This window comes from Haemaphysalis longicornis, unplaced genomic scaffold, assembly GCF_048455015.1.
Source record: "Haemaphysalis longicornis isolate Haplotype H1 unplaced genomic scaffold, Haemaphysalis longicornis Haplotype H1 scaffold_3, whole genome shotgun sequence".
NCBI classification, from domain to species: domain Eukaryota; kingdom Metazoa; phylum Arthropoda; class Arachnida; order Ixodida; family Ixodidae; genus Haemaphysalis; species Haemaphysalis longicornis.
The window spans coordinates 192,109,133-192,123,458 of NW_027526335.1; the positions used below are offsets into that span (position 1 = coordinate 192,109,133).

Consider the following 14,326-nt stretch of genomic DNA (forward strand, 5'->3'; position numbering starts at 1 on the left):
AACCACGCACGGTACGGCCCAACAGTGTGTGTGACTGCGGCGTCGTCTGTTGGCCCCGCAGTCCCCAAGAAATGCTCGCCAGGTGGTGCATCGGTCGCCAGAAAATGGCCACCCCGGCAAAATTCTTGTCTATAAAAAATGAGAGCATTGCAACTTCGTTGCATTATTACAGACTTTGACAACCTGACTAAAATGCTAAAAAATTTGCTCACCCAGCTGCACGGCTATATTTTCAAAGTTCTAAAGGGGAAGTATTGCCGGTCATGGTGCAGTGCCTTCCAAGGTGTGCTGAATGAGTAGTAGCAATTATTTAATTACCTTTACCCAACTAGCTTAGAATGCAGAATGCATAGACCACGCTCCAAATGTTTCTCTAAAATTTTAAGCTATTTTCTTCCCAAGGTATTGACAGTGCCCTTTCCCTCACACCATCCTCCATGCCAATTAGATCTATCAACATACTCGCAATTCACAGGTGGGCTAAATTTAAATTTAAGTGGATCGCTATTCCTGAACCTGTTAAGGAAAAAGTCGATACTGACCGTGAAGTGTACTACAATAACATTTTAGAAGCTTCAGGTAGCATGAAAACACATTGAAAACCGGTAGCATGAAAACCCATCACTGAGCAGGCAGCAGCTGTTCCTTGCAACAACTCCAAGAACCACAATTCCGGGACCCATCACTTTCTTAAACTGTGGGTCCTGATAGGGAGCAACAAGTGGTCCAGAATCATGTGCAATGGACAAACAAGGGCACCTTGTAGGCTTTTGAGGTTTTTCAGATTTATATCCTTTTCCGCCAACCTACAGCACAGTTGCACTAGGGGATACTGGGGCTTACGCACCACCCTCTTTAGTGTCGACATGGTTCTCAAATGGAAACGCACTCCATGCGTCCAAGGGGCCCAAATGCTCAACATTAGATGCCAAATTGCACAATCCATGCACACTGTGCGTGACATTGTGCTCACCATAGACAGCAGCAAAGCCCTTAACAAAGTACCTCAAAAGTCTATACAGCACATCGCATGCAGGCGTACAAGATGTTGTAAGGATTAGGATAACCACATGGAAAGTGAGAAAGTTCTGGTACAAGTTTTCAGATAATGCTGTGGAAAGGACTACAGGCCCTTCGTACAGCAAACAAAGCGTAGTTCAGCAGCTTTCGAGTGATCCAGTTCTGGAAGACTTCGTAGCTTCCTACTGAAGTCACACGGAACAAATTCGGCTAATTCAAAGTTTCCTTCTGAAACCTCATTGGTTACAAGTGTCCACAGGTTTTGTCGTGGCTCCCGAAACCACAGAGCAAGTAGTTTGCGCATAACACCAAGACAAACATGTTGCATGTAATCAAGGGGAACGTTCTCAATAAGGTCTATAGGTATACCCGCGTGCTGTTCTTCCTGTGCCTTGTCACGAAAGCTCTGATCTGTGCGTAACTCCTGTCTGATATCTGGGTAACACACCCTGTTCTCATGTTTGCCTTTCACAATGCACTTTGAGCAGCAGAAGAAGTCTGGATGGCCTTTTGTGCACAAAACAAATGCTTTAGCAGGAGCATCACATACTAATGATGCAGCATCGTTTGTGATCTAACAGTTATGCCATCACCAAACAACACTTTCATTTCATCAACAAAACCTGACAGCGAATCATTCGCGTCACTGGGCTTGCTACGGCCGAAGAAGCACTCACATCAGATAGCTCCTTCTCAACATTGTTCACATGGCCAAGAGTGACCCAAAAGGTAGTTCTCGTGCTTTTACATATTTCTAGGCCGTCTATATTGAAGGAAAGGCTGAGTTCTGCAGGGAGCTCTGGACAATCCTAAAGTATTTTGCACAGTCCTGCCTTTACACTGAAGTGCTGGTACAGTTGAAAGCTTTATTACAGTAAACACGGAAGCGAATGCCGCTCAATACATGCAGAGCGCTCTGGTGAGAGGATGGCGTGCTCTCACAGTTTGCGCGATTGGCGGATGCACTCCCTGAAACGCCTTATCGCATGCCTGCCTGCTGCATCAGTTAGTCACGGAGGATGACATTTTTTTATCACCCAATTAGGAAGCGAAAAGAAAACGTTTTAATCCATTCGCGCCGTTTCGCGCTTGATAAAAAGCCCTTCATCGGCACATGTATTCTCTGGAATCATGCCCAGGTATCTAACATAGCTACTGCAGCAGCGCAATCAACCGTTGCCAGGGGGTGGATCCGCCAAATGTACGAGCTGCGACAGTTCGCCATCCCATCACTAGACCTCTCTGCATGTACTGAGCGACACACGCTCCCGTGTTTACTGTACAGGCTGTTGCGACGATAATTGGAACACAAAAAAATTTCCTGAGGTAACCACCGCTGTGTTCGCACTGAAACTTGCCACGAAGGTCGCATTTTGTCGTCTATTTTGTTTTATACCGGGAACAACAACGGTACTTACCTTTGTATTCTGAAAATAAATAAAAACAATTTTAGCCTACGGCAAACTGGCGGCTGATTTGGACGTGCGAGCCAGCGCAAGTTGATATTGGAACGACGGAACCACCGGGGGCATGTAGAGCGAAACGCACGTTTGGGATTCAAGGTAGGAAGGAGCCAAATGGAGCACCAGACGATCAGAAAATGCAACTAGGAATGAACTGGCAGACGATCAGAAAACCCTGTTTTCGGGCTCGCACGCCCAAATCAGCGCCATTTTTTTAAAGGTGAAAATCGTTTTTATTTATTTTCAGGATAAGCAGGTAAGTACCGTCGTTGTTCACGGTGTCAAACAAAATAGACCACAAAATGCGACCTTCGTGTGAAGTTCGAGAGCGAACCGAGTGGCGGTTCGCTCAAGAAAAATTTTTAGTGTTCCAATTATCGTTGCAACACCCGGTATAAAGCTTTCGAGTGTACTTTCCCCCTGAACGTTACGAAGTACCATTGGACCTTGGTGTGTGCAGCAGGGCTCTTCCAGACGATGGCAGTGATGAAAAACACGTGTGGCTGCGCAACACACCAAGCAGTGATGTAACTGCGGCAAGGGTCGATTTAGAGTTTACCGCCCTCTCCTGCAGTTTGTGCCGAAACGCCAACGTGGTGTCTCCATCGTCTTCGTTAACAAAACTGTGGTCTGACAACTCGTGATCTCCGCTGGACAGGGGCCACGCAACGCGACTCTCGATGTGGCGGCGGTTTATTACAGACACAGCAGTATGTCACGAACTTTGCTGCTGGTGGTTGCTCGGACTGGGATGACGCCTACAACTCGAGCGTGTGCTAGCATCTAATTAAGTTGCTTCTAAACAAAGCCCACGTTGTTGCGATGTCGACGGCTTGGGCACAAAGTCGATTTGCGCGCTGCCAACTAACGCGGAAAATGCATCGACGTGGCGCTTCCGCTCCTGCCTGAGCTGCCGCTCGCTGCTTTCTGACATTTGGCATCCAGTAAAATTATACAGAGAGCTCACGTTTGTTATTTGCACCCACGACAGGTACTTACCTCCGTGCGTGGCGGCCATCTTTCTCAAGCCGACTGGCTCGTCTTCAACTTTCAACTTGGCTTGACTAGAATAAGTACTTGCGCGTGGTGGCCAGCAACAAAATAGAAGTGCTGAAAAATTGTTTCACACAGAACGCATGCACGTACTGAACATTTTCTCTTTTGCATCATTTTTGATTTTAAAATTTGCAGAAGATATTTGTATTCTTCTGAATGTTGAAAAGGTACCCAGCCAGTAAATTAGAAGCGCTATTTTTTTACCTGTATTACAAACAAACAATGTGGACGAGAACGCTAATCACTATCTGTGTGAAATACCTGCGCGTGAAAATTATATTAGCGAGCGTTCCCATTGTCTTCTAGTGACCAAAATTAGCACATCCTGAGAAAGTCCTCAAATAAACGTTTATAGGACACCAAGCGCACTGACGTACTGAGGATCTCCTGAGGACATAGCAAAATCAGTGAGGACGTTTGGACCTTTTGAGGACGTCCTGAGGACCTTGTGTGTTGTCTGGGACGTACTACGCCATCCCTACCAATGTCAGCAACTTAACCAAGGTTGCGTCATTAGTAACGTAAACAAGCATGTCACCAGGGATCATGTATCCATACATGCCATGGGGAAAACCGGGAAAACATCATCCGAGTTCCTGCGAAACTTTCTGCCAGTAGAGCGAGGTCGAAACAGCGTGTCGAACCGGAATTTTTCAGGTTCGGTTCGGGTTCGGGTTCCGGTGAAAGCCTTTCGGGATCGGTTCCCTAGCACCATGACTCGCCATGCCTCTGCCACATCCGCACATTAACAAAATCCCTGGGGAAGGAAAGAAAAACGCACTGCAGATTATTCCGTTCCGGTTCGAACCAGTTCGGAGAAGAAAAAAACATAGCTTTTCTGTTTTGCTTTTTTAGTGCTGCGTTTTTGTTTCTTCATTTCCCTGTCAGGTTGGTGTAAAAACAAATTCATGATGTAGGTTTTCTTGTAAATCTTGACTTGGCCAAGTTAACTGTACGATACACTACAAAATGTTTTCTATGGGAGGCCAACGATTACAACACTAACTGATGAGAAATAATAGCCCTATATAACTGCAATTATATAGGGCTAGTTACGTTTGTGTGTGAAAGCATTACTCTTTATGGCTTCAAGTTCACATTTATTAATTTTATTTTTGTTTATTATTATGAATAAATTTAATTTTATTCTTGGCTCATAAACCCACAGATCGCCTGCAGTTGTTCTCTTGATGAACACAACAACAATGGCTCTACGTAGCCACAGCAGTGCGCCTTGTGCTCCACTCCCCTCACCGATCAGTGACGGGCCGCACCTCGTCTCCAAATAACGCATCTTTGGGCAGCCTCTGGCTGGCAGGCAACTTTTCTGGACAGCACGTGCACAAAGCCTGCCCGTTCGCCATCTTTTTTGAACCATGAAATGTCGCCACACACACACGCACAGTACTCTCCCCCAATGAGGCAAGTAAAGAGCTCTGTTATGCTTTTCGTGTACCTGTACTTTCAGCGGCGTTTTATCTTTAAAGGAGCCATGAAGACAAAATACAAGTTGGGTTTATTAGAAAGACTGCTTAGTCCCGATAACAATGATGCCAATATCATCGTAATCTTCGAACAAAAAACGGAGATATTAAAGAAAACGTGTGAAGCAGTCGCGACCCCGTATCCGATTTCCCCCAACTTTTCTATGACGTCACGGAACCTTGTTTGTGCGATTGGCGGCCGCCTGACCTGTCGCGACGACACATGACCGGATGTCTGTAATGGGGCCTCTATAGTTCATATCACAAGCTAGCTGCAGCACTGTGGAGGATACATTGTTGTCCCCCTCAGGGCGCCTAACTCACCGCGAAGGAAGCGACAAAAGGCGCCGGGGCCGTGCGGTGCCACTTGCCGAGAGGGGTGAAGGGAGTGTCCTTTCAGGACCCCCTTCACGGCGGATTAGGGCCCTCAGTGGGCCCACTATTGATAACAATGTAGCCTCCACAGTGCTGCAGCTAGCTTGTGATATGAACTATAGTTCCATTTGACCGCATCACTTGAATGCTAACGTGCAGTTAACGCGCTGAAAATTATATTTTATTGTTGGCCCGTGTGACGTCATTCTTGCTCATAACACGTCACTGTGGCGCGAAATTTGAAAGTTTTTAAATACTTCTTGCTTTTTTTCGTTAAAAAAACATCTTTTGTGGCTCTAATGGAGCTGAGCGAGATACTGAATCCCAGTTCTTTCAAATTAAACGAAGTTGTATTTTCTCGTCATGGCTCCTTTAACGTGGGCGCGTTAGCAGTGCTAGACGTCGAAAATTGTCCGGCGTCGGCATCAACCTTCACCTGTCAAGCGTGGCAGGTGGCAGAGGGATTTCATTCCCCCCACCTTCCACCTGCGGCTAGAACGAATTATGGATCGGCCATGTGTTTTAGCATAGCGGGTAGCGTCCGCTAACGTTACGGCGGCAGTACCGGGACTCCACTGGGCACTTGAGGATTCGTTCCGGTAGGATGGATTAGTTCCGCCGGCCGTCCCTCGCCATGCCCGCGCATTCGTTCCGCTGAGGGGCGAGCTCCTCGCCCTCCCCGCGCGCGCATGCGCAGTGGGGTCCCGGTAACCCGCCACCGTATACCGTTAGCCTCCGCTAGCCGCCATGCTAAAACTCCATTGACTCACCATGGCTAACCATACCATAGGGAAATGGAACGACGATTATTGGAACACTTCAATTTTTTTTCCTGAGCGAACCGCTGCTTGGTTTGCGCTTAAACTTCACATGGAGGTTGCATTTTGTTGTTTATTTTGTTTGACAGCAGGAAGAACGACGGTACTACCTTTTTTTTTTTTCTGAAAAAAAAAAACGATTCTGCCTATGGGCAAATGGCGGCCGTCTTGGACGTGGGAGCTAGTGGGAGCCAGTGCTCCTGGAACGATGGCGCCACTTGGGGTATGCATAGCAAAACGGACAATTTCACCACGGCAAGAAGCTAAATGGGGTAGCAGATCAGAAAATGTGAAAGCGGGTTTTCTGATCATCTGCTACCTCATTTGGCTCATTCCACTGTAGGAATGAGCCAAATGAGGTAGCAGGCGATCAAAACCGAAGAGAAAATGGTTGCTGGTCCCAGCTGGTTTATGGGTGAATTACCAGCTGGTCTTAGCTGGTCACAGCTGGAACCAGCTGGTCCCAGTGGGGAATTTAACCATAAACCAGCTGGGACCAGCTACGTTTTCTCCTGGGAATGTGAAAGGAGGTGAGGAAACAAATCCAACGTTTATTGGCGACGATGAGCCGTGGGAATATTTTACTATGATTGGTATCATTTGCTATGCAACTATTCGTGATCATTTAAACTATAGGGACGAAAGAGATTTTCAGATCGTTCACTACCATACAGAGAGAGAACAACTTTATTGTGTGCCCGGTGGGAAAAGGAAGAGGTCGGAGATCCTCCCCGGTCCTCTTCCCCCTTTTAGGCGGCAGCCAGGAGTCCTTGGACCCCGGCGGCGTCTTCAGCCATCCGGACGAGTTCAAGCGGCACTTCGGGATCGGAGCTGAGCCACATTTGGCTCCTTCCGACCGTGAACCCCCATCGTCCGTTTCACTCTGCATACCCCAGGTCGCGGCATCGTTCCAAGATAAACTTGCGCTGGCTTGCACGTCCAAATCAGCCGCCATTTTCCCATAGGCGAAAATCGTTTTTATTTATTTTTAGAATAAAAGGGTAAGTACCATCGTTTTTCCCAGTGTCAAACAAAATAGACCGCAAAATGAGCAGCGGTTCGCTCAGGAAAATTTTTTTTTAAGTGTTCCAATTATCGTCGTAACACCCTGTATGCATTATAGGCAACTAAACTTCAGTGCGAGATGTCAATCTTACGCTAGAAACAACATAACAATGCAATATGTGTATAAAGGCCATTTTATAGCATTCAGCCTGTCTTCATAGAAAAACATTTCAGCCATTTTGTGCGCAATTAAATTTTCAAATTTGTTGGGAGGGAGACGCCACAAAATTTGCAAATGCCAAGGATCCCAAAAATATTGGGGTTGGTCCGACCCACCTTTCCTTTCACTGTAACCGACCCATTATTCCTTTCACTGTAACCATTCCAAGATCCGTTTCAATAACCGTTCCCGGAACCGGTTTGGAACAGTTCCTTTGATTCGTTCCTCTTCAGGTGCAGTTCCAAAATGGTTAAAAAATACGGCTTCAGTTTAGTTTTGGTTTGGGGGAAAATTTCGGGTTTGGTTCTGGTTTTCAGTTTGGTTCCGGTTCCAGTTTGACACCCTGATAGAAAGCTTTTGACAGCCTGCTTGAAGCTTTTCTTCTTCCGCTAGTACAAGCAAACCGGGAAAAAAAAATTAATGAAAGATATATTGATGGATCTTCGAAAATGCATGAACAAATACATGAACATTTTCCCTCTCCTTCGCAAACTCAATTGATGCTCTGCTGGATGCACATGCTTGCTCCAGTTTTAGAGGCTTGCTTCATGGTGTTTCTCGCACACCCCTCAAACTCCATCTCAGTGCTCACATTTCCTCGCGTGGCACCATTGGCAGCGTGTCACTCGTTTTGTTGTCCTCCAGTATCGACATTTCATCACAGTCAATCTCATTCCATCCACTGTGCCACCTGCACTTGATGCATGCTCCATTTTACAATACATACAAGCAGTGACAAAGGGCATTAATGCAAGTGAACTGAGGAGGGTTAGTTGGTGCATGATGCTACTTAGAAAAACAGTGCTAAAAACGATACGACAGGAAGTAACGACAAACACATTCAGCACAATGTTTGTCGTTTTTTTCCTGTCGTATCATTTTTAGCACTTTTTTTAAGTGGCATTGATACGCTTCACAATGGGCACCTCTGCCACCGCTTCGACTTGACATAGCTGCTGGGAATGAGGTCAGCAGCAGTGAGCAACAGAAGAGCAAAATTTTTACCCCACACCTTATCGACTGCTTACGCAATAATGACACACCACCAACACAGTCTGCAGTAACAAATTTACTTCCGTTTTTGAAACACAACATGGAAACACCTCAGTAGAAAAGAAAACGAACAAGTACCACGGCCAACAAGACCGTCATACAAACGTGCAGCACATACAAGTATGTATACGTACATGGCCGTGCCCAAGCCTGCGTTCGACCATGCATGTATGCACACTTTTGTGTGTATATCTATAGCATAATGTGTTACTGTCACTCCACACAGGTATATCGATTCTTCGCGAAGCCACGCATTCGTGCTCTAGGCCTCTAAAAGCACGTCCCGATCCTCGCAGCCATTCAAAACACTCCACAACATCCAGGAACATAGAAGTAGTTTGCCTCTTCTTCACAGGCATCACATGATTTACACCGAGGAGGATTTCTGTGCGCTTTCAAGTAGCTTAACTGCGAGCAAGTAATGACAGCTTTGCTATGTTATTCCAGAGCAAAACAATGGCGGTGCAAGGTCATTTTGAAGGTCGTATCTTTCGCTTCCGTGAAATAAGAAGCACAGTTTTACCTCAAGAATTGTGGTAGGGTAGGAAAACTCACTCTTTTTACAGAACTTTTATGTGCGTGTACAAAGCTGCAGGCATCATCATCTACTCGTGCACATACCCCAAGGTATCCGTTATAAAGAAACCATTGAATTCTCTCTTACAATTGTCGCTATCTTCTGTTTAACTTGACATGTTTGTCGTTTTGAAGTAGCTGGCTGCTCTTATTCAATTGCAAAATTTGCCACTTCGAACTAACGTTTTTTCAACTGATTCTTTATGCACGCAGATTTCGCACAATAGCATGTCTATAAAGGCAGCTGGATGTTTGCAGCCAATTTACAGACCATCAATTCAAATGTTCGACAGCATAGCTCCTCATAATTGTATATGCTTATGGGCAATGAGCAGTTGCGTCTTATCCTTGTGCACGTGAAAGCAAGCTCCAGCAAAAGTGAAAATGTCTTTCACTGTGAGGATTCGCTTAGAATATCCAACAGCTAGCATTTACCAACAGAAAACTGTGTCAGCTGTTACGAGCATAGTGGCGTTTTCATGATAAATTGAAAGACTAGTGCAAACACCCTGTGCAAAGCTAATGTCCCAAAGTGGTCTGCTATTGCGATTCTTTCATTTGCAGTAGGACAACGAGATAATCTTATCTCAGAACTGTGCGTGGCATTGTAGTGCTAAACTGTCGCTTCCCATAGATTACAAAAAATCTCTGCCATTGCAAACAGAAGCAGTTGTGCAAGCACATCCATGTTGTAGATAACGAAAGCACAATGAACATAGGCAAAAATCATTTATAGCAGTAGAAAAACCTCAAGTATTAGCGTACTAGACTAAATATACTACTACAAGTAGCATTATTTCTTATCTGCAGTAACTTTACAACCTAGCCACTGTGTACTGATAGTTATTTCTCCCACGAAAATATATATAAAGGTTTTTCCTAAAATAGTTTTGCTATCTCTCTCGACGTGTTCTCGTTGGCGTGAATTTGTACACAGCAACACTGCACTTAATGGCGCTAGGCTAAACAAAGTTTGTTCGATCGATCCGTTGAAAACACTTTGTGTAGTAGGCTGTCAATTTTCCAGTGCTCTAAGGCATCTTGATATCGACCTGGCATCGGCGCATCTCTAGAAACACCAGACGTTCACTACGGTAGTTCATACAGAATTGTAACCAGCAGCTGCTAAAATACCTAGCTTCAGTAGTTCATACAATATTGTTTTCGACTGCTGGTAAGAGTGAGTCCAGCACGATCGTAACACCAACCCTGCGGGCGCTTTTTTGTCCCCTTGTTGCATTCATCCATTTACTTTCTGTTCTGCCCTTGCACACTGATAACAAAACAGTAGGTAACGTCTGGAGCAGTAACAGTGTAGGCACCAATGACCACTGAAGCATGCGTGATTAGGGGAGCTTTGCACTGTGACAACATGAAACATGACAGTACAAGCAAGTCTGACAGATCACTTGCGAAGGGGGGTGGGGCGATACTTTTCAGAATGGGCAAGGGGGAAAGGTGGTATGAACTGTAACCTTGGTAGCGGTATTTTCGGACACCCCTGAAGGATGCATTGCCCCCTCTCCCACTCAGATCCGTAACTGAACAATCCTGAATACACGCTATCAGTTTCTTACACTTTGTTTTACAGAATGTGTCATGTGACAGTGCTTCTCGCAAGGGCGCAGCCGTTCCATCGCTAAACAGGTTTTGGTATTAAGGAGTGTCTGGCTAGCTGTTCGTTCTAAAAAAAAACACCCTCGCAGCTCTGATAAATGACCAAACCCACTTTATGAAAAGCTAGAGCATGAATATTTCAGTGACAGCCTAACTAAATAACCTAACGCATTAACTCTACAGCACGATTTCAATTCCAAAATGTCAGAAGCAAGGGGAGTTCATTGCTGGCAGGTTGCAAGGCACAGTAGACCTCTGTGGGGCAAGACATGGTGATGTCGATGTGCAGTCCAATCAGAATTCATCTACAGCGCACAAAGGTGTCAAACTACAAAATCTGAAGTAGGCTGACTGCAGACCGAAAGTGGCACATGGCGCCGCGCTACTCAATCATGGGCATGCCTACATGAATCGCCTGGCAACAATGCCAGGTGGCAAGCACCTTCCGTTAACGATGCGAAACTCACGTAGTGAATACACCTGAAGATGCAAAGAGCATCATCTGTCACTCTAACTAGATACACAAGAAAATACACTTAGGGGAAACGTTTTGCGAAATCACGAGAAACGTTTTGCGAAATCTAGCGATACCCATCACCCAGTATAGGCGACTGTTCAAATTTTCCAGGATGATCAGTTCACTCGTAGAAGCCACGAACACTACTTGAAGTGTGCATAAGACGTTTCCTCCGATTGACAGAGACCACCGTCGATGCACTCAGTGACAGTTCACGTTCAGCCTGATTCTTCATACTGTGCATACTCGTAGCACGCATTTACTGTTTACAATGCATCGATGCAAACTCCATTCACAGGATCATGAGAGGTTGCATTTCTCTGGCCCTTTCAAAACACCACAAAATATATCTGCCCTTTAAAATGTCCAGCAGAAGCAGTAGGACTTTTCCTTTTTTTTCAGGAAGGCATGTTTTTCAACAACACAAGTAAATGGGGCGGAGGCACCGTCCCTCGCGTTCGTGTATTTAAATTCAGATTAAAATACATCTAAATTCAGAAAATATATTTAGATAAAGGTACCCAATTCCTCGTGATACTACACTATTGTGGTGGGCTTACAGAAGCACTACACAGAGGCACATAAAAACAACATTGAGACATATCAGCTGTTACCCACATATGAGAAAGCACGCTGGTGCTTTTTCGATAGAATTTCGAAGATGTTAGAGTGTACTATATAAAGCCGACCACAGCTTTCGCATATCGTCCCTACCAGAGTTGCATGAACAAAACGTACACATCTGGGTGGTGTACCGTCACGCCTATTCTATGAAACGAGGCTCGATACAAGTGTAAAGGTCACTTTTGAGCCACGAATATGGGCTGGTCACACAGCTTTTGTTGCTAAACCAAGAGGAAATTTAAAAGGAACATGCCGTACTTGCACTGCAATTCTGCACAAGATAACTGCCCTAAATGGCACTGGTGATAAAATCTGCGCCTTAATGACAACCTAACAAATCAAGTAGTTAAAAAAATTACGAAAGGTGAGAAACAAAGTAAGTATTAATGACTTAAGGCAAACACCTGCAATAAAACCACCTGTCCGAGGCAGCTACTCTCCTCTTACACACTTGCCACAAAAACCTGGCATGATGAAGATGCAACAGGGAGGGTGACAGCACAACTTGTACGTACACACTGCATTCAGTGGCAAAGGACAACGTTGCAGCCTCAGAAACTTTGGTAGCTCATCGAACGAGACAGCGACTTCCTCTGAGGACGCAAACGGGGGTGTCATTGGTTACACTGCGATTGCCACGAGGAAACTGTCAAAAGTACACACACTCGATTCCTACGAAATAGTAATCGGCGACATAACGGTGTGGAGGATAAACAGCCATCCAGTACACACATTAACTAGCCACGCCTGGTTCTTCAGAGCTTAGACATTCGCTGTATACGATGGGAGAACCAAAATAGAACATCATATGAATAAAACTTATTACGTCCTACTTCGAAACGTACACAAGCACACTGCCTAATGGTTCCACCTGTAATAAGCGATTTTGGGCTGTGCTACACACTAGACTTGGCTGAAACGATCTCCTTACATGATTCCTTGCACTTTTCTCCTCTGCTGTGGTTAAAATTTTGGTCATCTAAATGAAACCACTTTTTTAAACCGGTGCCAACGTGGGAAGGACTATCCCTGCGCATTTCTCCACCCAGCATGCCTCACCTTCAATATTTAGCTTTCTTCGTACATACACGCAGCCGCTTCAAATCATTTCAACGATCACAAAATACAATGAAAACAATGCCGCACCACATTCACCCAGACACGTTGCAAACACCACGCTGTCCACCTTCCTCGCGCACCATTTGAGGGCCTCAGTGGGCAGGGGCCCCTACTGGGGCCACTACTGTTTCTTTTTGTCGTCAAGTGGTATGTTGTCGGTGGCGGAACTCTTGGGCGATGCTTTCAAGCCCCCTGGCGGGGAAGCATAGTCACTGTGCCAGTGCAGCGACAGGTCCGACGGCGACTCGCTCGGTGCGGCAACAAAGGGCGACTCGCTCGACTCCTCAGTCTCCATGGTTAGCGTCTGTTCATCCAGCTGCGGCGACTCTGGCGACTCCAGGCTGATCCGTGATGGAGTGCATTTGGCGGTGACTGTCTCCTCGTTGTCCTTGAGGGGCGAGCCAGCAGTGGACGCTGGGTGGGACTTGGGGCGCGGCGGCGGCGGCAGTATCACGGGCAGCACATATATGGCCGGCAGGCACACGAGGTGGCCCATGAACCAGAAGTGGCTGCGAGAAGGGAGGGGAAGCGGTGGTTCAGGAGCTGGGTGGCTTGGGCCCAACACTGGACAGAAAGGCAGCGGTTCAATGTGCAACGCTACTGTGGTTATAATCATCATCATCATCATCAGCCTGTCAACGCCCACTGCAGGGCAAAGGCCCCTCCCATAGATCTCCAATTATCTCGGCCCTGTACAAACTATGACTAATTTATCCCCACAAACTTCTTGATATCATCTTCCCATCTAACCTTCTGCCACTTTCTTTCTTAGGGATCCACTTTGTTGCCCTTAAAGGAGCCATGAAAACAAAAAACAAGTTTGTGTTATCGGAAAGATTTCATGTTTTATAGTGCCCCAAGCGCTTTTCTGAATGTAAACGAAGCTTTATTCATTGAGAAATTAATTATTTTAAATTAAAATTTTGATTTTCCTACTAAATCGTGTATTTTCGTGGTCTGCAATGACATCACAGGAACCGACCACTCTGCAGCCGATTGGGAAGCCTTGTTTACTGTTAGTGAACGTAGATGGCACCACCATACCATGGCAAGCAGTTTTCTGCCTTTGGTTTGTTTTCGACCATATTTAAACCTGGCTTGTTTTTGTTCAGGGAGAAAATAATCGTTCCGTGAAACATAGTGCTTGCTCGACAGATATGGTCACGTAAGCTACCGTTGCTTGCATCAATGGGCCAGTGTCGTCTGAGACTACCCCAATGCCCCGCAGTCCTGTGCAGCTAAACCAAGCATAGTGCACGCAGTACCAACAGCAGTATGCATCGGTACTTCTATGTTTATGTGTGCATCCATAACTTCCACAGTTTGTCCCACCATTCTTATGGCTTAAAAAAGAATGTGCCCTAAATTTAAGCGCAAAT

The 14,326-nt window shown here is 45.7% G+C and overlaps 1 protein-coding gene across 1 annotated transcript in view; it reads right to left on the minus strand.

The window, feature by feature from the left end:
- Window positions 1–8,494: 8,494 nt before the first annotated feature.
- Oys (lysophospholipid acyltransferase 6) overlaps window positions 8,495–14,326 on the minus strand; it is a 77,721-nt gene continuing 71,889 nt past the window's right edge. The window contains exon 13 of the mRNA XM_077704973.1: window positions 8,495–13,456. Coding sequence (XP_077561099.1) covers window positions 13,069–13,456 — 388 coding nt within the window. The 3' untranslated portion in view covers window positions 8,495–13,068. The remainder of the gene's footprint in view (window positions 13,457–14,326) is intronic.